This window comes from Abrus precatorius, unplaced genomic scaffold (genome assembly GCF_003935025.1).
Source record: "Abrus precatorius isolate BTA unplaced genomic scaffold, Abrus_2018 Scaffold6, whole genome shotgun sequence".
NCBI classification, from domain to species: Eukaryota; Viridiplantae; Streptophyta; class Magnoliopsida; order Fabales; family Fabaceae; genus Abrus; species Abrus precatorius.
Window position 1 is genome coordinate 5140286 of NW_020874406.1, and position 24684 is coordinate 5164969.

The 24684-nt window shown below is 29.1% G+C and overlaps 2 protein-coding genes across 2 annotated transcripts in view; one reads left to right on the plus strand and one right to left on the minus strand.

The window, feature by feature from the left end:
• Positions 1-21366, plus strand: LOC113870054 (putative receptor-like protein kinase At4g00960). The gene is made up of 6 exons (XM_027506652.1): positions 1-135; positions 215-353; positions 706-917; positions 14523-14757; positions 14820-14970; positions 20947-21366. Exons 1-6 carry the CDS (start codon positions 72-74, stop codon positions 21364-21366), a joined length of 1221 nt encoding a protein of 406 aa, XP_027362453.1. The 5' UTR covers positions 1-71.
• The window catches only part of LOC113868745 (metal tolerance protein 10-like), a 23544-nt gene continuing 16544 nt past the window's right edge, over positions 17685-24684 (minus strand). The window contains exon 7 of the mRNA XM_027504598.1: positions 17685-17698. The gene's annotated coding sequence lies outside the window, so the exon portion shown is untranslated. The remainder of the gene's footprint in view (positions 17699-24684) is intronic.

Consider the following 24684-nt stretch of genomic DNA (forward strand, 5'->3'; position numbering starts at 1 on the left):
CACATCTTTCCCACTGTTTTGCTCGATCAACCGTTTGTTTCATGGGCTCGTTTTGGGAGCCATAGAGCGCCATGACCAACCCCAATAATATTTTTCACAACCTCGTGAAGCTCTTCAAATTTGGATCCAGAAAAGGTAGACCAACGCAACCCAATTCTTTCTTTTAAATCGTTTTTTATTCGTTAAATTTATATGATTGAGTTTATTTAATTAGAGGAACATGCTGACAACGACATAGAGAACATAGTTGCACATGAGCACAAGATATTCTCCTACGAAACATTGATCGCTGCTACTAAGAATTTTTACATTCTTAACAAGCTAGGTGAGGGGGGATTTGGACCCGTCTACAAGGTAAATCAATTACCATTATTTTTATTCAGTTTTCAACTTTTCATTTCATGTTAGGTATTAATTAAGTATTAACTGAATCAATCTCTTGCTGTAGTGTCTTAGAAAGGGTTGAATTGGTTCAAGTGAATATTTCAACAAATAAATAAAGTTTACCCGTGTCCTTGAGGATTATGAAAATAAAAACTTTTTGACCAATCAACTTGATTAATTTTCTAAACCTAAAATGATATGCCCATATTGGTATTGCATATTTTTGCAGAAATTTCAACTCGAAAAAAATATATTAAAGCATAAAACCTGAGACATATTTTAATTTGTGGATTTTATTTATTTGGTCTCTTTTTCATTAAGGGGGAAATTGAATGATGGGAGAGAGATTGCGGTGAAGAGGTTATCGCAAAGATCAAATCAGCAGAAGACGCAGTTCATTAACGAGGCCAAGTTGTTGGGTCGTGTTCAGCACCGTAATGTGGTGAATTTGTATGGTTATTGTATCCATGGGTCTGAGAAGCTTCTTGTATACGAGTATGTCCCTCGCCAGAGTCTTGACAAGCTTCTTTTCAGTGAGTTTTTGTTTCCAAATCCTCTTCTTTTTACCTGCATTCATTCTGTTTGAGTTTAATTTTGATTGTACCTGCTGTGGTAATAAACCGAATACAACTAGAATTTGTAAGGCTTACAACTTGATCCTAATCTTAATCTTAATGTCTGTCTTATTTAATTCATACAAGTCATAGGTCTAAGCTTAGGTATAAATTTACGGATTTCAGCTTTTCAATAATATAAATATATAATTTTAAAATATCATATCATGATAATAACATTATTATTAGTATTAACTTTAATCTTTTAAAAAATTGAGTTTAAATAATTTTTATAAAGAAAAAAAAAGTATAAAATAAGTACAAAGTTTAGAATTAGATATTTAGAAATTGTATATAGAAGTTTATCTAGAAGGTGAAAGAGATTTTTAGTCAAGAGTGTCAAATTAAAAAAAAAAACAAAAAAAAAAGTACAAAATAAGAAACTGTTTAGAATTAGATATTTAGAAATTGTATATAGAAGTTTATCTAGAAGGTAAAAGAGATTTTTAGACAAGAGTGTTAAATTAATTCATTTGTGAGTTACTATGTTAACTTTTTAAATTTTAAACAATCAAATTCTAAAATTATCATATGATAGTTTTTCAATCTAATTATGTGCATATTCTAAAATATTGTTTTCAATTAAGTATAAAAGAGCATATTCATCTTCATAAAAAGAAGTAAACTATATTAGTTATTTATTTTTATAATCTTTTATAACACTATTACAACTCATATAGTCCATCTTATACCTATTATTTATATTAATTTTATAATATTTAAAATATGATAGATCTCATGACATCTCTTAAAAAAAATAAGTTTAAAAATTATCTTATTTAAAATTTGTATATAATAATTTTTTTATTAACTAATAAAATCTAAAATATAATAAATATTATAATAATTAATCTTGTTATAAAATAAATCAAGAAATAGTGAATTAGGTAGTTTCTCTTTATAATAAAAATTAGGATAAAATTGAAGAAGTAATATATCTTTTCTTAAAAGAACATATAATAATGCGAAGCAGGGCTATAGTGGTGGAGCTCTATTGCTCTAATACCATATTAAACGGTAACAGTATTCTTTGAAGAAAAACGTTTGATCAATTTGAGTGTTTGCAGAGAAAAAAGTTGATTTGATGTACAAAGTAAAGAATATTTATACACAAGTCATTGAATAAAAATAACTTAAAAAATATTTATATATAAGTCATTGAATGAAAATAACTGTAAAGTAAAAAATTAAATGATTATTACTTGATTTATTTGGTAACAAGATTAACTATAATAATAATAATAATAATAAATATTTTATTTCTCCTCATCAAAAAAATATATTATTTTTTTAATACTAAAACTATTAAAGAATTAATAAATAAAAATACAATTTTTATGTTAAACTAAAGTAGTAATTTAAGTGATAATAAAATCATTAGAATTATAATTAAAAAAATTTATACTTTATTTAAGTCTTTTATTTTATTTATATTTAATAATTAATAAAATAATAAATTATAATAAATTAAATAAAATATTTAAATTAAGTATAAAATTTTTTAAACTTATATATAACATAAAAAAAATTATTTTTTTATATATTTTTTCTCAGCCTTTTTCTGGCAACTTCCCTGCATCCCTAGACTAGATGCAGTTTAGGTATTTTGTAGGTGTAATTGTACTTTTCTTCTGCTAAGTTGCTTTCGGTGCAATTTTATTATTAATCTTTTTAAAGTAATGAATTTTTTCTATTTTTAAAATTAAGTAAGATTTGATATTTTGATAAAATTTTAAGCTAAAATTTATAATTTTTATTAATATATACAGATTCAGTATATTAAATTATATTCAAAATAAAATTACCATTTTTTAATCTTAATTTCCTATTTTACAATTTTCTTAAAAATTTTATCAAATTTTATTAAATTCATTGTTTCTAAATTTTTAAAATTATTTTATATTTGAAATTTAACATAAGTTTTCAAATATTTGAATATAAAATAATATTTTTAATATTTAAAATAAAAATAAAATAGTGAGCCGAAATTGCTTAATTTTGATATTAAAGAAAATTAATTCATTGAAAAGAACTTTAAAAACTTGAATACTATTCAAATTAAAATAAATGTGTAATTAAAATTATTTGATAATACAGATTTTTTCATTATCAAGCGCCATTCCAACAAACCGTGTGGGTCCGAAAACGTTTTTTTATTTGCAATAGATTCATATATATATATATATATATATATAATTTTTTAACGAATAATAAGTAAATAGAAATGAGTTTTTTTTTCTTCACTTTTTCATGTTATGTCTTCCAAGTAATTTCTTGTCCAGACCTTGGCTTTGACATACATAAAATTATTTATTAATTGTATACACGGATAATGTTCACTTGCTTAGCCGTACCCGTTACGACCACCAGAAGCTAGAGTCATTTCTAAATATGATTTTCAATTTTCTCATTTTATTAAATAATATATAATAATTATATTAGAGAAAAAATATTTTTTATTAAATTTAATTAAGAAATTATATATCTAATTTTGATAAGCTCTTTATTTCATAAAATTTATATTTTTCTATCTTAATTATAATTATATTTACTCTTTTTTCAAGAAGTTCTTATAAAAAAATTAATAATAAATAATAAATAAAATTTTTCATATAAAATAAAAATAACTTATACTTTTTTATGAAGTTATGGAAAGTTCAATCATTTAATTTCTTTAAAATTTAAAAAAATTATTTTTAATAATTTTTATTTATTTTTATACTAATTTTTTTATATAAAAACCTCTCTATAAATTTATTTAAATATTATCTTTTTACTTTCTATTTTTCATTTCAATTACACATATGAATGAATAATCTAAAATATTACTAGTTTGTAAGAGTAGCACACTTCTACTTTTAGGAATAAGTAAAAAATTATTCACATAAGATTGTATGAATTAAAATAGTAAAAAAATTATAAATATTAATACTACTAATAATAATAATAATCTTTATAATAAAAGTCGTTGTACTTATCTTTAAACCTATAATTTAATTCACACTAATCAATTATAGATATTCAAGTCTAAACAAATGGATCACTTAAAGACTTATTTATTTGCACATTATCTGATTTGTGAATTAGCACATTTTTATTAAAAATAAAACAATAATTTTGCAATACAGAAAGAATTATTAGATAATTATAACATTCTCTCACTAGAAAAAAAAATTAATTGTATAATTTTAATTAAAAAAGCATGTTTTTAAAATGACTCTCGAACTCATCACTAATTTTATAATGTGGTCACATTTTAAAAACACATGCATAAAGCATAATCTAAATATGGTTGTATCCAATCAAAGTCAAAGAATATTAAATCACAACAATTATATCATTTATTGATATATAATTGCTATAGAACTTTCCATGATTATAAATATTATTAACTCAACAGATTAGTCATTAATATGGACTATAGCAAGAAAATAACATTCCAATATGTTACAATTTATCTCAAATTTCTTAAAGTTAGAGAAATTACATGATCTTTTGAAAAATCATTGTACCATACCTCTAAATGGCATCGACTACTAGCATAGTAATTCTAACGACACCAAGCTCAAAATTTGATAATAATGCTCTAGCTCCAAATGACACAATCATCAACATAGTGATCCCATTGACACCAAACTCAAAATTTGATTACGATACCTTAACTCCAAATGATATCGACCATTAACATAGTGGTTCTAATGACACTAAACTCAAATTTTGATTAAGACTTCTGCTCTAAATAGCATCGGCCATTGACATAGTGATCTCAACAACACCGAGTTCAAAATTACAACTATGACTAAAGTTCACTATAGTGTTAGCCATTGGCACGGTGATTCTAAAAATACTAAGTTTTAAATTTGGTAATTGATATAACAAATATGCACACATATACAAAGATATATAATAAAAAATATGTTTAAAATAAACACCAAATATGTTCAAAATAATAGGTCCAACAAAATGACATAAGAAATAAACTCTCACTAAGTATATTAAAAGAACTCACAATTTTCATGTTCTAACAAACTTTTAAAATATCATAGGTCTCAACCCCTTGGTTGAGGAGCATAACATTATTATCACAATAAATCTTTAATGTCTATCAATTGAGTTTTACTTATATAGTATAACCTCCAACCATCGTTAAATAGTTTTCCATTTCAAGTTGTCACCTTTTTGTGAATTTTCTCAAGTAAATGAGGAAAGTTATTTTATTCAGTCTACCTTTGGTAAAAAGAAAGCCAAGGTAGATTCCTAGATTTGAAACAAAATGAATGGAAGTGAGTCCATAAAAAGTATCATGCTTTGGCGAGGGAACCCTTCAAACACATTGTCTTGAATTTATCAAAGTTGATCTTAAGACTAGAGGCATCACAAAATTCTTACATTACAATGATTAACATTGTGATGTTTAGACTCTTAAATCATACTTTTAGTTGTAACTACCTAAAACAGTTTTTTCTGTTAGTTTTTTTTTCTTGTACGTTCGGTTGCTCTATTCTATAGAGCTTATAAATATGTAAAGAAAGAAATAGAATGGGTGGGATTCTCTCTCAAGAAAATACAACAAGTTTCTTTCTGTTCTTGTTCTTTTACGTTTTTGAGTTACTGTTAAACGTCGAACCTAACAATTGGCGCCGTTTATGGGAACAAGAACGAAAGAAAGACTTTTAAGTTTTACTGATGGCCACCAAGTTTGACATTCAGAAGTTTTTCGGCGATAATGACTTCGGTTTATGGAAGATAAAGATGGAGGCTATCTTGAAACAGCAAGGATGCGCTGAAGCTTTGAAGGGTGAGTCGAACATGCCTGCATCTCTGTCTCAGAATGAGAAGACAGACATGATCAACAAAGCCAGAAGTGCCATAATCTTGTGTCTTGGAGATAAGGCACTTAGGGAAGTCGCTAAGGAGAATACCGCCGCATCGACGTGGTTGAAATTAGAGTAATTATATATGACAAAATCTCTGGCACATAGACTATGTCTGAAACAACAACTGTACTCGTTCAAGATGAGTGAATCAAGAACGATGGTGGAGCAGCTAGCAGATTTCAACAAGATTCTGGATGATCTGGAGAATATCGAGGTAAAACTTGAGGATGAAGACAAGGCTTTACTTCTTCTCAACGCCTTGCCCAAGACGTTTGAGCATTTCAAGGACACTTTGCTGTTCGGGAAGGAACAAACCATTACCCTGGAGGAGGTTCAAACCTCAATACGGACTAAGGAGTTACAGAAAATTCAAGAGTCGAAGGGAAAAGATAGTGGGTTGAGTCTTAATGTATCAAAGTCGAGGGATAAAAAGAAAAAGAAAAATAATGGGAAGAAATTAAAGCAACCATCTGATGATAAAGCAAACAACAAATGCTTTAATTGTCACAAGAAGGGTCACTTCATTGCCGATTGTCCAGAGCCGAAGAAAGAATGGGGTGAGAGATCCCGTGGTAAGAGGGAAACTGCTAATGTAGCTGTAGCGTCTGACAATTATGAGTCTGCTGGAGTGTTGGTGGCATCTGAGTCTGATACACAAAGGAGTTGGGTCATGGACTCAGGGTTCACCTATCATATGTGCCCAGTAAAGGAGTTCTTCGAGATCTTGGAGCTGAAGGAAGGAGGAATAGTTCTCCTTGGGAACAATAAAGCCTGTAAGGTGTAAGGCATAGGGACGATTAGACTAAAAATGTTTGATAATCGGGAGATGTTGTTGCAAGAAGTGAGGTATGTTCCAGAGCTCAAAAGAAATCTTTTGTCTATGGGTATGTTTGATCTCATAGGTTTGACAACCAAGATCGAACAAGGAGTGATGAAGATTCAAAAGGGAGCGTCTATAGTTGCCAAGGGGGTAAAGAAGAATGGCCTGTACCTATTGGAGGGATCTATGGTAATCGCTCATGCATCTGTTGCTAGCCAAACGATGCAAGACAAGATGAAATTGTGGCATTTGAGGCTGGGACATATAAGCAAGAGAGGTTTGGTGGAGTTGAACAAACAGAAGCTGCTTGGAGATGATAGAATGGAAAAGCTGGAGTTTTGTAATCATTGTATTCTGGGTAAGTCTCATAGATTGAAGTTTGAGACCGATAAGCATGTATTCAGTAGACCATTTGAGTATGCTCACGCGGACTTGTGGGGTCCAACGAGAACAAAGACTCATGGAGGAGCGTTATACTTCCTCTCTATTATAGATGATTACTCACGGCGGGTGTGGATTTATGTTCTGAAAAGCAAGGATGAAACTTTTCAAAGATTTAAGGAGTGGCACACCATGGTAGGTAATCAATTGGAAACCAAATTGAAGGTGCTGAGGACAGATAATGGGCTAGAGTTCATCTCTGAGCAGTTCAATAAGTTTTGTAGAACAGAAGGAATAAGGAGGCATAAGACAATTCCAGGTACACCACAACAGAATGGTCTGGCTGAGAGGATGAACAGAACCATTTTGGAAAGAGTAAGGTGCATGTTACTGGGAGTTGGGTTGCCTAAGTCTTTCTAGGGAGAAACTGCAAACATTGCAGTTTATTTGATAAACATGAGTCCATCATCTGCTCTGAAGTTTAAGACTCCCATGGAGATGTGGAGTGGGAAGCCAGCAAATTATGAAAATCTGAGGATATTTGGCACTTTGACATTCGCACACGCTAAGAAGGATAAGTTGGAGGCACGAGTAGAGAAGTGTATCTTCATTGGATACGCTGAAGAAGTGAAGGGGTATAAGTTGTGGAGGTTGGAAGCTGGTGAAGCTAGGTGCTTTATTAGCAGGGACGTCATATTCGATGAGACTCAAATGGCTATGATGTACAAGGATTCTGAAAGGGGCAAGGAGAAAGTTCACGTGGAGGTGGAGTCTCCTAATGCTGGAGCAGGATCAGACGATAAGGCATCAGATGATAAGGCATCAGACGATAGAGCACAACCTTCTACCTCTTACTCGAGAAGACCACAATGTGCAGACCCAGACTCAGGCTATCAGCTTACGTGTGATAGGGAGAGGAGGATAAGCAAACCTATGCAAAGGTTTGGGTATGCTGACTTGATTTGTCATGCGTTGGTTGCAGGTGAAGAGCTAGAAGGTGCAGAACCTAAAAACTCCAGAGAAGCAACAGAAAGCGCAGAAAGTCAAAAATGGCAAGAGGCCATGGAGGAGGAACTCGAATCCCTGAAGAAGAACCACACATGGACACTTGTTGATCCACCACGAAGTCAGAAGGTGATCGGCTGCAAGTGGGTATTCAAGAAGAAGGGAGGGATACCGGGTGTGGAGAAAGAGAGATTCAAGGCGAGATTAGTGGCTAAGGGTTTCTCACAGGTTGAGGGGATAAACTACAATGAAATCTTCTCACCTGTGGTAAAACACTATTCGATAAGGATTTTTTTGTCAATTGTTAACCAGTACAACCTGTTGTTAGAACAATTGGACGTGAAAACAGTGTTTCTGCATGGAAATCTTGAGGAGACCATCTACATGCAGCAGCTGGAAGGGTTTGTTAAAGAAAGACGAAAGGTGTGCCTCTTGAAGAAATCATTGTATGGCTTGAAGCAAAGTCCAAGGCAGTGGTACAAGAGGTTTGATGATTTCCTCAGAGTGACGGGGTTTCAGAGGAGCAGCTACGATGGTTGCGTCTATATTCAGAAAAAAGAAGAAAGGTCAGTGTTGTTCTTGCTTTTATACGTAGACAATATCCTTATAGCCAGTCAGTATAAACATGAGTTAGATGAGCTCAAGGAGCAGTTAAGCTCAGAGTTTGAAATGAAGAACCTTGGATCCGCGAGGTGAATACTTGGGATAGACATACATAGAGATCAGAAGATAGGAGCTCTGCGTCTGTCTCAGCAAGGTTACGTCAAAAAGGTAATTGAGAGGTATAGGATGCATGAATCTAAACCAGTGAGTACACCTTTGGGACACCACACGAAGCTCTCAATTTCCCAAGCACCAAGTTCAGAGGAACAAAGAAGGGAGATGAAGACTATTCCATATGCGAATGGAGTAGGGAGTATCATGTATGGGATGGTGTGTACAAGACCGGATCTAGCGCATGCAATGAGTGTAGTTAGCAGATTCATGGCAGACCTTGGACATGCTCATTGGGAGGCTTTGAAGTGGGTGCTGAGATATTTGAAGGGGACAACAGCATCTGGTCTGGTGTTTAGGAGGACTACCCATGGCGGAGCTGTTTTAGAGGGGTTTGTGGATGCTGATTATGCAGGTAACTTTGATACCAGAAAATCAACTTCTGGGTATGTATTCACGTTGTTTGGGACTGCAGTTTGCTGGAAAGCCAGTGTGCAATCAGTAGTGGCTTTAACCACCCAAGTAGAGTATATCGCACTCACAGAAGGAGTGAAGAAGGCTCTATGGTTAAAAGGGATGATAGGCGAGCTGGGTATTAAACAGGAGTGTGTGACTATTCACTGTGATAGTCAAAGTGCAATACACTTAGCAGATCATCAGATTTACCATGAAAGAACTAAACACATTGATGTGAGGCTACACTTCGTCAGAGACGTTGTTGAGTCTGGGGAGGTTAGGATCGAAAAGATAGTTTCAGAGGATAATCCTGCAGATGTATTTACAAAGTCCTTGCCAAAGTCAAAGTTCAAACATTGTTTGGAACTCATCAATTTTTCATTTAAAGAAGAAGAACTTCCATGATTTAGAGTCTAGGTGGAGAATTGTGATGTTTAGACTCTTAAATCATACTTTTAGTTGTAACTACTTAAAACAGTTTTTTCTGTTAGGTTTTTTTTGGTAGTTCGGGTGCTCTATTCTATAAAGCTTATAAATATGTAAAGAAAGAAATAGAATGGGTTGGATTCTCTCTCAAGAAAATACAACAAGTTTCTTTCCGTTCTTGTTGTTTTACGTTTTTGAGTTACTGTTAAACGTCGAACCTAACAAACATTTTGGACCTATGTGTTTTTAGCTTTACAAAAAAAAAAAGAAGATATTAACAAATAAAATATGAGTGATATTGGGGTCATTCTTGAATAAATGAATGTGATTTCATAATCCCTCCTCCTCTTCTGAGACCCCTCATTGGTTGAAAGCGTTCAAATTGAACATCATTCCATATAATGGACATGAAGAAAATACAAATACCACATTATAAGTGACACAATGTGATATGGTATATCAAAATCAACAAGAGTTTGTTAGAAAAAATCTCTACTCTTCATACCTACTCTTCCTTTTTTTAGTTTTACTTCTTTGCATGCAATTTAAGATTTCTTAAGCAACCGAAGAATTCTATGTCGGATGAAACTACTCTAAAGTGGACATATCAAATCATATAGGAAAGGTCCAAGACAATTTGTAACATCCTTAATTTGCAACATACTTTGTAGTGAAGAAATGCAAATATTGTAGTTACTTTTATTCTATTATTCAATTTAATTTGTGAAAACTTGAAGGTATTCAAAATTCTCAAAGGAAGTATTTATAATAGTTAAATTTGCAAATAGAGTGCAAGCTAACATTTTTATTTCTAGAATTTACTTAATTCATGATATATACGTAAAAATTTGAAATACAAACGGCATTGTTATTTAGCAAAATAAACTTCTATAAAATAAATACAATCTATAATTTAAAATAGTTAGCAGTTAGTCATATCAACATACTTCAAATTGATGTTTACAACATAATTTACCAAAGTGGTATAAATTCTAAATTTAACATTAAATGATTACATAACCTTATTATTTGAAATGAAAACTTAATAAAACATTACACATTTCAATAAATTCAAATACTACAAAGCAGTCTTCCTTCACAAGGTCACTTGACTATGATCCTAGAATGGATCAGTCATCTTTATTCCCTTCTCATTGGTCTTCTTGAAAATATAAGTATGGGTGAGTATTTCTCGCCCCACTGAATCTCTTATTCGACAAAAGAAAGATATATACATACATACATACATATATATATATATATATATATATATATATATATAATACCAAAAATATTATCTAATATACATTGGATTAACAATAACACTTTGAGCACACGCACAATAAATCAATTATCTTTGCAAATATTTATAACATATATTTTCACATTAATCTATATGTCAAAATACATATGTCCTAATCGCATCTATCGATGTATTATAACACATATATCATAACATCAATAAATATGTTACAACACATATATTATAATTATACAATTTCTATACTATTTCATATTCATCATCATTTCATAATCATTGCCCTTGGGATCCCTTGAGGACTTCATAGTATAGACAGTTATTGGATAGCTGCCCCAATCTGGCCCCTTTTAGCAAAAGTGTAATTAGTGGTTAAGGTCAGGAAATGAGTGTGAAACATGTGGTATCTTTTCCCTCTACTTTCATTAATTATACGCATTTCATAAAAAAGCATTTCATCAATCGCCCTATCTTTCATACCCCTAGTGTATCTCTGTGACTATCTATACTTATTTTCAATATTTCTCATATCATTCTCTTTCTTTCCCACATATATTTTGTAGATCAGCATATCATAATTTGTGAGTTATGATTATATAAATCAATATATTACAATACATGTATTATAGTACACCATGTATCACAATACCTATATCACAATCACATCTCTCAATCTGTTACGATTCACGCATTATGATCACACATCTTATAATTTTATGATCATATTACGTCATTCACTTATGTCTATAATACTCTCTCTTCATCCAAGAATATTCAAACATTTATTATCATTAATATAAATCTACCAATTTCAACACACTTTAGCTATTATACAACATCCATATTTATTATATCATCTAACACAGAAAAATCATCAAACAATTTTATATCACATAAATAATAGAATGTGCCAAAGATCGGACACCTTCGGACTTATCTCAATCATACAATCTAATATACACACTTAGTAATAATAAAGTCGTATATCCTATACTTTGGCATTATCCAATATTCACTAGTAAAATCATAATATTTCTCAAAAAATAATTCTGTTTAGAGCTTTTGCTATAAATTGTATTTAATTAGTTTTGAAAATAATCCTAAGTTTTTTATGTCAAAAATCTCTATTTCTACACTTTAGATTTAAGGAAACATAAATCCCCATTTGACCCGGCCCTAGCCCTATCCCATATAGCTCAGGGCCAAAAAATCCATCAAATCATAACCTAACATGTTCTTAAAAAAGTTAGATTTAAAAAAATTTGATATGAATTGCAATAATTATTAGAATATCTAGTAAAAATATTTTTTTATATAACATTTTTTAGTATAAACTTGTAGTTCAAAATTGCTTAAAAAAAGAGAAAGAAAAATAAAATTTATATAATATCAAATATTTATAATGATTTTTATTTTTAAATAAAATTAATAAAAATAATGATTATTATATAATTTTATAAATAAATTTTAAAATATTATTTGAGTATTAACTATAAATTTTTTTATATTATAAAATTTTTATATTATTATTTTTCTTGATTTATTTTTATAAAATTATTAAAAATATTTTTTTTTTCTGATTATCATATTTTATTTGTGTAAAAACATCTTATATTTAATAAATAAAGTTACATTAAACACATAAAATTGATGACAAAAAATAATATTGATAAAATTTGTTAAATCAACTTTATGAAAGTTAATATGTTAAAAAAAGTAAATAAATATCTTCATTGTAGAAATTATAGACAGAAAATTTTATATTATAAAATTTATTAATGTAAAAAAGTAACAAGTAAAAATAGTAAAAATTAATTAATATTTATAAATTTAATATTTAACTCATCTTAATTTAATAAAATTTATATTTAAATTAAAATAACTTATGTTTCTAAACTTTTATCTTAATAAAAAATTTATGATAAAACTTAATATAAAAATTTAAAAAATATATAATAAAAATAATACTAATTATTAAATTAAAAAATATAAAATATTTAGTTTTATTTTTTATTAATTTATTATTCTAAACTCGTAAATATACATAAAATTAAGTACACCATAACATGTATGTAATATAAAAAATAATATTTATATGATAAATTAAAATACAAACTTATATATTATATATAAATTAATAAATTAACTAATAATTTATTTTTTATTTATATATTAATTTATGTAAATATTTACTAATTATTAAATTTTAATTGTATATTAATAACTATATTTTTTAATAAAAATCTATCTATACCTATATATTTATATAAAATTTATTAAAATTAATCATTTAAGATTCTACATATTTATATTTATATTTATATTAAAAATAACCATACCATATATAAACTTAATCTATAATGAATCTATAATTATTAAAAGTTATTAAAGAATATTTAAATATACTAGAATTGATAAAATTTATTAAAATAATTATTATATAGTATTTTATAAAATAATATTTTATTATTTAATTATTGTTTAATTAAAAATATTTATTATGAATTCTTAATTAAAATTATAAATTATTAACATACTATATTAAATTTAATTAATAAAATTAAACAAATATAAAAGCTAAATTTAATTTAATTTTATAATATTATATTTGATATTATTTTTTATGATAAAATTTTAATATATTAAATAAATATTTTTATTTTTAAAATTATTTTTTACATTTTAAATATAATTTTTAATTCATTAAATAAAATAATTTAATAAATATTATAAAAAAATTATATAATAGTTATTACTTATTTTATAAAATAAGTAGGCTAACTCATCCTAATTCTGACCCTAACCCACTATTTTCTTTATTTTGGAGCTTAAGATTAATGTAAACCTACTAACTATAGGACTTTAAAAATATATGGCTATATAAGGGGCTAACTGGGTAAGACTCAGGCTTTGACCTATTTTAACAACTCTACAAAATACCAATTTATCAGTTACCAACCTATAGAGATTTATCATCCTTCAACTACTTTTCAATAAGATTTATAGAAAAATGATAAAATTCATCTGGTCCATGAATCTTGTAACTACTCATACTAAAGATAGCACTCCACGCTTCCTTTTTTAAAATGAGATTCAAAAAAACTATTTTACCTTCCTTTTGGAGTTTATGAAAGGAAAACAGTAAAAGACTAGCATATTGGCCATGAAGGTTTTATTTAGAATTTGACTTTTGAGAGAAGAAAAAGAAAAATTTATGTGATATTTAGCTATATTTGAAAGTTTTTTATAAGAGGAGAATAATTTATAAACGTTTTTAATCTTATATTTTTAAGTTCTTCCAATTTAAAAAATTTTGTATTAACTTTTATTTCTCCTCATTTCCCTCATTCTCTCTTACTTTTCAAATTTTTTTTCTTTTTTTGGGTCTAATCTCCTAAACAAAGTCTAAGAGAAGCACAAAATAAATTCTCTTAAAATTTCAAAGCTTTCGTCAATGCACCAAACATCTCCTAAGACGAGTGTTACATCATCAATGAAGATCCATAATCCTATTATAGTTTGGTTGAACATCTCGTTAAAATAACGTTGGGGTGAGACAAACATTCATGTGTTGAAAAACAATGCAGGATCAGACAAGAGAGCAGTGCTTGATTGGAAACGTGGATTTGAGATAATGAGTGGGGTGGGAAGAGGGTTGCTTTATCTCCACGAAGACGCGCCCAATTGCATAACCCATCGTGACATAAAGGCCAGTAACATCTTACTTGACCAAAACTGGGTCCCAAAGATCGCTGATTTTGGCCTCGCACGCCTTTTTCCCCAACACCAAACCCATGGCTTTACACGTGTGGCTGGAACCAAGTATGTATGAATCTTTCATCCTTCCACACAAGTCAATAGTCAACTAATCTATAAATATGCAGCGGCTATATGGCTCCCGAGTATTTGATGCATGGACATCTGTCTGTGAAGGCTGACGTATTTAGCTATGGGGTTTTCGTGTTGGAGTTTATCACCGGCCACCGAAATTCCTCGTTTCATTTGGACGTCCATGCACTCGATCTCCTAGACTTGGTAATAATAGTTTAACAATAATTCTTATTTTTCTTCCCATTTATTAGTATTATTATCATATATATATATATATATTTTTTATTTTTTTTTAATTTATAAAAGTTATTAACTATTAAACCTTTTATTATACTATTTATCTATTATATTTATTAATCTTGTTTATCACTTTCATTAAAAAAATAATTATTAAAGATAAAATTATAAAATAATATTATTTTTTATTAATTTCATAAAATGATAACAAAAACAACTAAAATAAAATTATTAAAATAATAAAAAACATAAGAGAGGGAATATTAAAAATAAATAAATATAAAAAAAAATTATATTTTAGTATAGTTATAACTATTATCCGTCATTTATCAATGTTAGGAATTATAGTTGTTTAGATTTTAACTTTTTGTCTACAATTTAATTGAGTTAGATTATTTATTTATTATTGAGTAAACTCACAAATTAGTCTCTTATATGATGACAGTCATGCATATCAATATTTTACCTTTTTTAAATTGTTTTGTCAGTTCTTAACATAGCAAGTCATTAGGATGTTAGATTCTCATATTAACTAACAAGTAAAAAAAACGTTAACTACAAAGCTTATATTTTAATATAATTATAGTTATTACTTGTCGGCTATCAATTATATGAATAATATCGTTGTTTAGATTTTGACTTCCTATCCATAATTTGGTTGAGTTAGATTTTTTTTTTATTAAATAAACTCATAAATTAGTCTCTCAAAAGGTGACATTCTACGTATTAGTCTCTTATTTTTTTAAAGTATTTTCGTAATCCTTTACATAACAAACCATTAAGCAGTAGGTCCTCACGTTAAATAACAGCTAAAAAATATTAACCTTTACTAACATGTCATGTTAAATAACATGTAAAATGTTAAAATGACATTGTTTCATACAAGTTTATGACTAATCTAATCAATTTTCATCAATGCCAATGTTGTCATGTCTAAGTCTAAGTTTCATCCTACGTTCTCAACTACTACTACCACCTCCTACTCCTCATTCTCTACCAGCTCCACCTCCTACAACACTGCTTGTCCTGAACCCCACCTCCCTTCTCTCTCTCTCCTCTGAATCATGACGTTGAGACAAGTGTTGTAACCAATGACGAATCTAGAATTTTTGGGTTGTGGGGGCAATATGTACAAATTTTATATCATTAAAAATATAACATAATATTTAAAAGTAAAAATACACATCATAATTGTTCTCTACGAGCTTTCATATTCTGGAAATATTGAATAATGTTTTTATTTTCAATATTACAAAAAATCTCTTTCTATATATATAAGTAACTAAACAATCATTCAAACATTTATCCCCTATGCGGTTTCGCATCCGATTCTTGATGATATTCATAGCAGAAAAAGCTCTTTCAACTGTTGCAGTTGCCACTGGTAGTATTAAAGCTAACTCTAAAAGCAAATAGACCAATGGATACACAACATTTTTTTTACCATCCATAAGCTTTATAGAAACATCACTAATCTCTCCTAGTTCTGAAAATGCATTATCAGAGCATACATCTATAAAATAATTTTCAAGTTGACTATCTAGTGTCAAAAGTACAACAGGAGAAAACTCTGAAGGATAAAATTGAGCAAGACGAATCAACTTCTCCTAATCAAATACAGAAAATAAATCTCTTGGATTTAAGCATGCTACACAAAGAAGCAATCCAATATTCACTTTTGTAAAATGATTATTCAACTTTTGAAGTTATTGATCAATTACTTGATAGAATAATTCAACTTAAAAATTATGTAAATTAGATACTTTTCCATTTTGCGCCTTATTTGAAAGGTATCACTCATATTTGGAATGACAACATTGTGCTTTTCACAAAATAATGAAACATCAATGAGTAAAGAATGTCAACCATCATCCCGCATAGCTTGTAACCTTTGTTTGGACACTATAACTAATTTCATAGCATTTACAATATCTTGATCACTTCTTTGTAATGCTTGAGATAACTCATGAGTAATCCCTAAAATATTTTTCATCAAGTGCAAGATGAAAATAAATTCAAAAGATTGCATAGAATTCAACAAAGCACATGCTTCAACTTTTTGAACTAAACTAATGCCATCTTCCTCAAGCATTCAAGCACATCAATCATAGAAGAGAACAAAGAAACTAGATTAAGTAATATACCATAATGTGAGCTCCATCTAGTATCCCTTGCTTTCTTGATTGTAGTTTGCCACGTCTACTAGAGATTTTTCCTTTTTCTAATGCTTCTTTCACCTTTGTAGTTTGACTTTCACAAAGAATATCTTGACGCTTACATGATGCTCCAACAACATTAGACAAATTAGCAACTAAATTTAAAAATAATGTAATTTCAACATGCTTTTTTGTTACCATAACAAGAGCTAACTGGAGTTGATGAGCAAAACAATGAATTTAGAATGCAAAACAATTCTCCCTCAATTTCAAGCTTTTGAGACCATTGAATTCACCTTGCATATTACTTGCTCCATCATATCCTTTTCCACATAATCTTGATAAGCATAGCCCATATTTTGCAAATAGTGACTCAAAAGCTGATTTTAATGATAGAGCATTAGTATTAGAAACATGAACAAGACCAAGAAAACGCTCCACAACTTGCCCTTTCTTATTCACATAACGTAAAGCCACAACCATTTGTTCCTTAATAGAGATATCTCAAGATTCATCAATCAAAATAGAAAATAAATTATCTCCTAGATCTTCAAGTATAACTGTAGTGGTTTCACTAGCAACAACTCTAACAATATCTTTTTATATTGTAGGAGCTTTTAACTTAAGATTTCCACAAGCATTCTTCAAAAATTTATGAATAGCTTCATTGTGGTTAGCAAGAAAATCCAGAAGTTCAAGAAAATTCCCTTTATTACAAGAAGACATTGACCCATCATTATCACGAAAAACCAACCTTTGGCACAATAAAAATCGAATGCAATCAACTATTGAAGTCAAATGAATTTGGTATTCCTCTTTAATTTGATGATACTGTTTACATATGGCAACATCAATATGTTGCTTTTGTTTCATTAGAGCTTCACAATTTCTCCATGCTTGATTGTGAGAACTATTTGGGCCTCTTACATGAACTTGAAACCTGTCACTTTTTTTCCAATTTGTAAAATCTTCTGTTATAAATGCATCACCACTATCTTTATGTTCACCAACATGTGATCTCATAACATAACAACATAAGCAATATGCCGCATCTTCCTTTTGACTATATTCTAACCAATTGTCATATTTTAAATGCCAATCTGGATTAAATTTACGAACAATATCCCCAAATTGCCTTTGTGAAAAATTAATTTCTTTTGGTTGACAAGGACCCTTTTGCAAATAATATCTCCTAATTTTGTCTCTATTATTTGGACAATAATCTAACATTTTTGGCCTCAAACCAAAATCATTAGGAAGTTTTTCTAAATCAAATTCCAATTTATTTTTTATTGGTTCTACTTCTACATTCATCAAGTGCTTGAGGAGAAGATGGTTATTCTGATGTTAATTTTCTTTTGAAAAATCTTTCCATTGCTAGAAATAAAATCAATATAATTATAATTAATTTCATGTTCATCAAAACTAAAATCAATAATAAAGATGATAATATTTTACATAAAAATAACAATAATAAATAAACTAATACAAGTAATTCACTAATAAAATAGAACAAATCAAATATGCAAATAATATAGTGATAAAAAAGTAACAAATGCACTGGAACAACTGTTGAACAACTCACAGCTTGTTGGATATAAATTTGTTTATCTAAAACTGAAGCTTTGACACAAAAAAAAAAAATCACAGAATCTAAGAGAATAAGAGCAATTGTGTTGCTGACTTATTGCGTCTTGTGTGAAAAGGAAGAAACCTTGTTAATATTTGAGAAAAAGCAATTGAAGTGAAAGAATTAGAAAGAGAGGCACGTGCACGTAAGATACAAAATGTGAGTTTTGTTATGTGTACTTAGTTGGCTTGTTGGAGAAGTTTTATGAGATATAAAACTGAGTGACATTAAAGTAAATTTAGTAAAATTTGTAGGCAATTCTTCAATGTAACAAAAAGTGATTGACGTATGTTTCTGTGACAGTATGGGGGAAAATAAAATATTAAAGGGGACATCGAAATATTATATATATATATATATATATATATATATATATATATATTAGTACAGAAAAGTCAAAATATAGTGGGGCAATTGCCTCCACTTTAATACTATTAAATCTGTCCCTGGTTGTAACTCTCCACCTCCTACACCACCACTTGTCCTAAACCCCCCCACCTCCCTTTTCTCTCTCTCTCTCTCCTCTGAATCATGACGTTGAGACAAGTGTTGTAACTCTCTTTCCTTCTTCAATGACTTGGGATAAGATGGTCCAATGGAGATTTCAACGAAGTGAACGATGGTGGATGGGTTCACGTCTAAGGAAGGAGATCTGGTGCAATTCGTGATGGGTGTGGGTGAGTATGTACATTTAGTTCTTGGTGGATGAGTTTAGGAGGATGGCAAAAACAACAACTTTGCCCCTGTGATTTGTGAGCTCTTAGTAGTTGGACATTGAGAAAGATGGCAGGAATTGCAACTTTGGCCGATCATGTATGAGCTCTTAGTAATTGAATGATGTTCCTATATTTTGGGTCTTGATGGTGGTTGAAGAGAGTAAAAGGAGCACACAGAGAGAATAGGTGGTGTGGTTGACTGGAAACATTATAGGTAAGGGAGGGTCGTAGATGGCAACAAAGATAGTGACATAAATAGTCAGATTATATCTTGATCTTATGTGTTAACGACGTCATTTTAGCACCCTATGTATTGACAAGTCACCAAAAAAATTAATGTTTCTCAAGCATCCATTTAAATAAGAGACTTAGCTATGTGACAGACTACTATGTCAAGAACTAATGAAAAAAATTTAAAAAGTGAGAATATACATGTGTATTTAATTAGTAGACATAATATTAAGACATCTTTCCATAGACAAAATGTAATGGCCAACTCAATCACTATTTGTTTGTTATGGTTCCTAACATATTTAAAAGAAAAAAAAATCAAATATAATTTTCTAACATCTTTCTTACATATATACTAAGAAAAAAGGAAAAATTATTTATATTATTTTAAAAATATAATAGATGTCACGTAATAAAGATATAAATGAAAATGTTATGTAAGCAATGGGAATAATAACTCAATATTTGTTTTTTTTTAAATTTTGTTTGAAAGTTTGAAAGAAGAGAAAATAATTTAAAAGATAAAAAAAATGAGAAGGGAAAAAGAATAAAAATTATAAAAAATTTAAATTTAAAAAGAAAATTAAAAACATGAATTTTTTAAATGTACTAAAGAATTTATGAAGGCTCTCTCTTATATTTAAAAACTCCTAAGCTAAAAGTTTCATCTAATAAACCTTTTTTTCCTTAAAACTAACCTCTAAACAAAGTTTCTACTTGAATATATATTACTATTTCATAATAAGAAATACTTACTAGTTAAACGCTAAAAAAAGTTTGTGTATCACATCATAAGAAATATGTGAAATTCTCTAGGTCTCAATTAAGCATGACATAACTTATTCGAGCATTTGCTTGTGATCTTTGTTTTCATCACAGTGTCAAATACCAAACATTCATAACTTTACTTTATAGTCTTTGCCTTTCAAGAAATTATATTTGTACATTATTATATAAAATAAAATATATGGTATAATGGAAACAAATAGAAAAAAAATTACAATTCTTTTTTTGTATAAAATGTGCATATAAACAATATAAGAATTTTGATAACAAATATCTTAAAAACATTATTTAAAGACTTAATAAATAATAAACTTTTTAAAAAATTACTTAAATAAATACATTGTCACGATTTTTAATCAAACTTTTAATTTTAAATTCTCTAACATTTTTCACAATATAATTCTTTCTTTCTTTTCTTATACAGGCATACAACCAATACAAGAAAGGGAGGGCCTTAGAAATAGTGGACCCTATAATGGCATCTACAGTGGTGACTGAACAAGTAGAAAGGTGTATTAAATTGGGTCTACTCTGCACTCAAGGTGATCCTCAATTGCGTCCAACAATGGGGCGTGTGGTGATGATGTTGTCGAAGAAACAAGGCTATATGGACGAACCAACAAGACCAAGAATACCCAGTTCTAGATACAAAAGAAGTGTACCTCGTAGTCATGGGACTTTTGAAATGTCTTCTACTATTGGAACTTCTGCTTACGATATTGATGACTCTGACTCATACACTTCTTATTTAAGCAATTATGGCACAAATATTACTTCTCCAACAGCATCAAGCTCCGGTACTGCGGAAATTGACCGACGAGGGAAACGACCAATGCAGGGGTAGGCTGTTTAGTTCTCTAATTGAAGAAATTAGGGTGAATTATTATTTCTTAAAATTAATTTTTGGTATCATAAATTTGTGTTGCAAGTGTTATAAGGACTAGGTTAGGAATGATGAAAATTGATTGTCAGTTTTTCTGATAAATGTCAAAAATCATGATTATGAAAATAGTTACAGATACCCTCTAAGATGTATACACCCAAAGAAAGATAAGAAGATAAAGATAGAAATAAATAAAAAGTATTAAATAGATATTGATAGATGATATAGAAGATAAGTTTACAAATCAAGACAATGATATATATATATATATATATATATATATATATATATTATTTTTATACGTTCCATATATTTTTTAAGTGTCATTTTTCAATTAAAATATAAATTTTATCTCAATGATATGTAGTAATCTTTAATGTTGATTTTTATTAGATTGATTATGTTAGAAATTTTATATTACTAATAATATAAGATGAGCTACATATTATTTATAACATTTATACAAGTTACTTATATATGTATAAACTTAATATAAGTGATTTATTTTTGTAAGTTCTTTATACTGCTAATAAAAAGTACCATGAGTTTAATAAGTAAAAATTAGATTTAGGCTCGTTAGGGGATAATGGGAACCCTAAAAGATCTAAAATAGAAAGTATGGGCATGATTCTCAAGTCACTAAGTCAGAACAATTTACTCTCCCATCAAAAGATAAAACATCTCATTAGAGGAAAGTCAGCAATTAACAAAAAGAAAGTTGACAATAAAGACTACATCTTTATATCTTTACTATTTAAAAACTAAATTCTAATATCTTTACAATCTAAAGAATAAATCTTAAAAAAAAAAAAATTTATCTAGGGATGGCAATGGGTAGGGTATGGGTAGGGTACTATAGTACTCATCCCCATACCTGTATTTTAAAAAAATATCCGTACCCAGCCCCATACCCGCATGGGTAGTACTTTTAGTCCCCGTACCCGTACCCTCTGGGTACCCGCATACCCATACCCGCCCCTATTACCCGCGCATGTCTAAGAAAAAAAAACAGTTATAAAAAAAATATGCTTATATAATTTTACCGAACAAAGTTTAAGTATAAATAAAAAATAAATATTCAAAGATCATAAGTGTTAAGTGTATCTTAAGACATCAATTTTCTAAACTAAAGTACTTAAAAATCAAACAAAATTACACACATAATCTTCAAGATCTTGTAAAACAACCAACTCCTAAACTTTATATTCCTGTATTGTCACTCTGCAAGACCTAAAAAAATAGCATTAGTTAATTATTTATTGTAAAGTCAAAATAGTATAGTTAGGCTATTTTACCTCTTCATCAGAATCAGACTCTCCAAATGACTGTAAACGTTTATCTTTCAAGTTTACATATTGCTTTGGTCCAATAATACCAATAGAAACTAAAACATACAAGTACATAATAAGAAAATCAATAATTAAGCTATCAAATTAAAATTAACAAAAATATTTAATTAAATAAATATATTAATAGAGTATTCAATACCTTCATTTTCATGTTTCAACCAACTTTGTGCGCACATGAGTGCTTCTAAAGTATCTTCATGGAGTCGAGAACGATGAGGACTCAACAATCTACCTCCTGTGCTAAAAGCAGACTCTGAAGCAACGGTTGAAATTGGGATGGCCAAAATATCCTTGGCAATTTTTTGCAATATTTGATCCCATTTGATTTCCACCACCCAAGGATATCAAAACTAGCACTTCTAGGCAATACCTTCTCTTCCAAGTAGATATCCAACTCAGACTTTGATTGCATATCATTTGTATCTTTAACAAATGAATCATAATCACTTAAAAAATTGTTAACATTAAGTATATCCAAATTCATTTCCGTCTCATTAGACTTTTCAGTTGAACTTTCTACTATTCCCATGGCTTTAGCTTGATAATCTTCAAACAACAAGTAGCATAATTTTTTCACATTGTTAATTTGAAAAGAAGATGAACTTCCATAGAGCTTGGGAAAGAAGTACTCTAACAACTTTAATTTATATCTTGGATCCAAAAAAATGGCAATTCCCATGATTCCATGTATAACAGACCAATATTTCTCAAATTTGGTTACCATTTTTGTAGTCATATTTCTAATAGCCTCAATTGAACAAATTTGCCATTGTTGCAGAGATAACTTTATTTCACAAACCAATGGGAAGAAAATATTTGTTGTAGGATATTGTGTCCCAGAAAACATCTCAGTCACACGATTAAAGACTTCCAACCTACTACAAATTTCTTTAGCAATTTCCCAGTCATTTGTTGTAGGGATACATGTATACATATGCTCTCTTGTTTTCAAACGAATAAAAACATCTTTATAAGCCAATGCAACAACAAGCATGTGATAAGTAGAATTCCATCTTGTTTTACAATCAAGTACAAGTTTCCTTGTAATGGAAACTTTGATTTGACGTGCTGCTTCCTTAAAGGTTTGTTCTCTTTTAGGTGTAGCTGTCCAAAAAGCAACACTACTTCTAACCTTCTCTATACCATCTCCAAGAATATTTAAACCATCTTGAGCAATTAAATTGAGAATATGTGCACAACACCTCATATGAAACAATTGACCATCAAGCATAAGAGAAGAACAATCAAGTTTGTTTAGTAACAAACCAACAAAAGAATCATTTGTACTACAATTATCCAAAGTGATGGTAGATAACTTTCTATCAATATTCCAATCTAGCATGTATTCAATTAATACTTTAGACAGAACTTCTACTGTATGTGGACATTCCACATATACAAACCTATTAATGTAAAAATAAATTATATACATATATAAAAAAAAATTGAAATAATGCAAATAATTACTAAATAAATATATCATATAATGATCACAAAAATTATACCTCAATATGCGACTTTGCATATCCCAATCATCAGTAATGTAATGAGTTGTGATAACCATAAACCCTTTCTTTTGATTGCTAGCTGTCAACATGTCTGTTGTTAAAGCAATTCTACTTCCAATCTTCTCTAAGAGTCCCATAGTCTTCAACTTTTCATTCAGATATATTTTGATAATGTCACCTTTTATTGTGTTTCAACTAGGAACCTTGAATAAAGGTTGGAGGCCTTCAGAATATGCTCTAAAGCCCAAATGGTCTACTATAGAAAGCGGATACTCATGAATTATTATCATAGAAGCAAGATCTCTTCTAGATTGTTCTGGATCAAAGTGATAATTACTCAAATAGGTGGATGATCCGTCTACTTTCTTTTGTTCTCTCAATAAGATTGATTGTCTTATATCCTTATATGCCCTTCTCTTACA

Coding starts and splice junctions, on each gene's coding strand:
- LOC113870054 (XM_027506652.1), top strand. CDS start 72: ATGACCAACCCCAATAATATTTTTCACAACCTCGTGAAGCTCTTCAAA. Junction 136..214: donor CAAATTTGGATCCAGAAAAG/GTAGACCAACGC, acceptor TTATTTAATTAG/AGGAACATGCTGACAACGAC. Junction 14,971..20,946: donor CACTCGATCTCCTAGACTTG/GTAATAATAGTT, acceptor TTTCTTATACAG/GCATACAACCAATACAAGAA.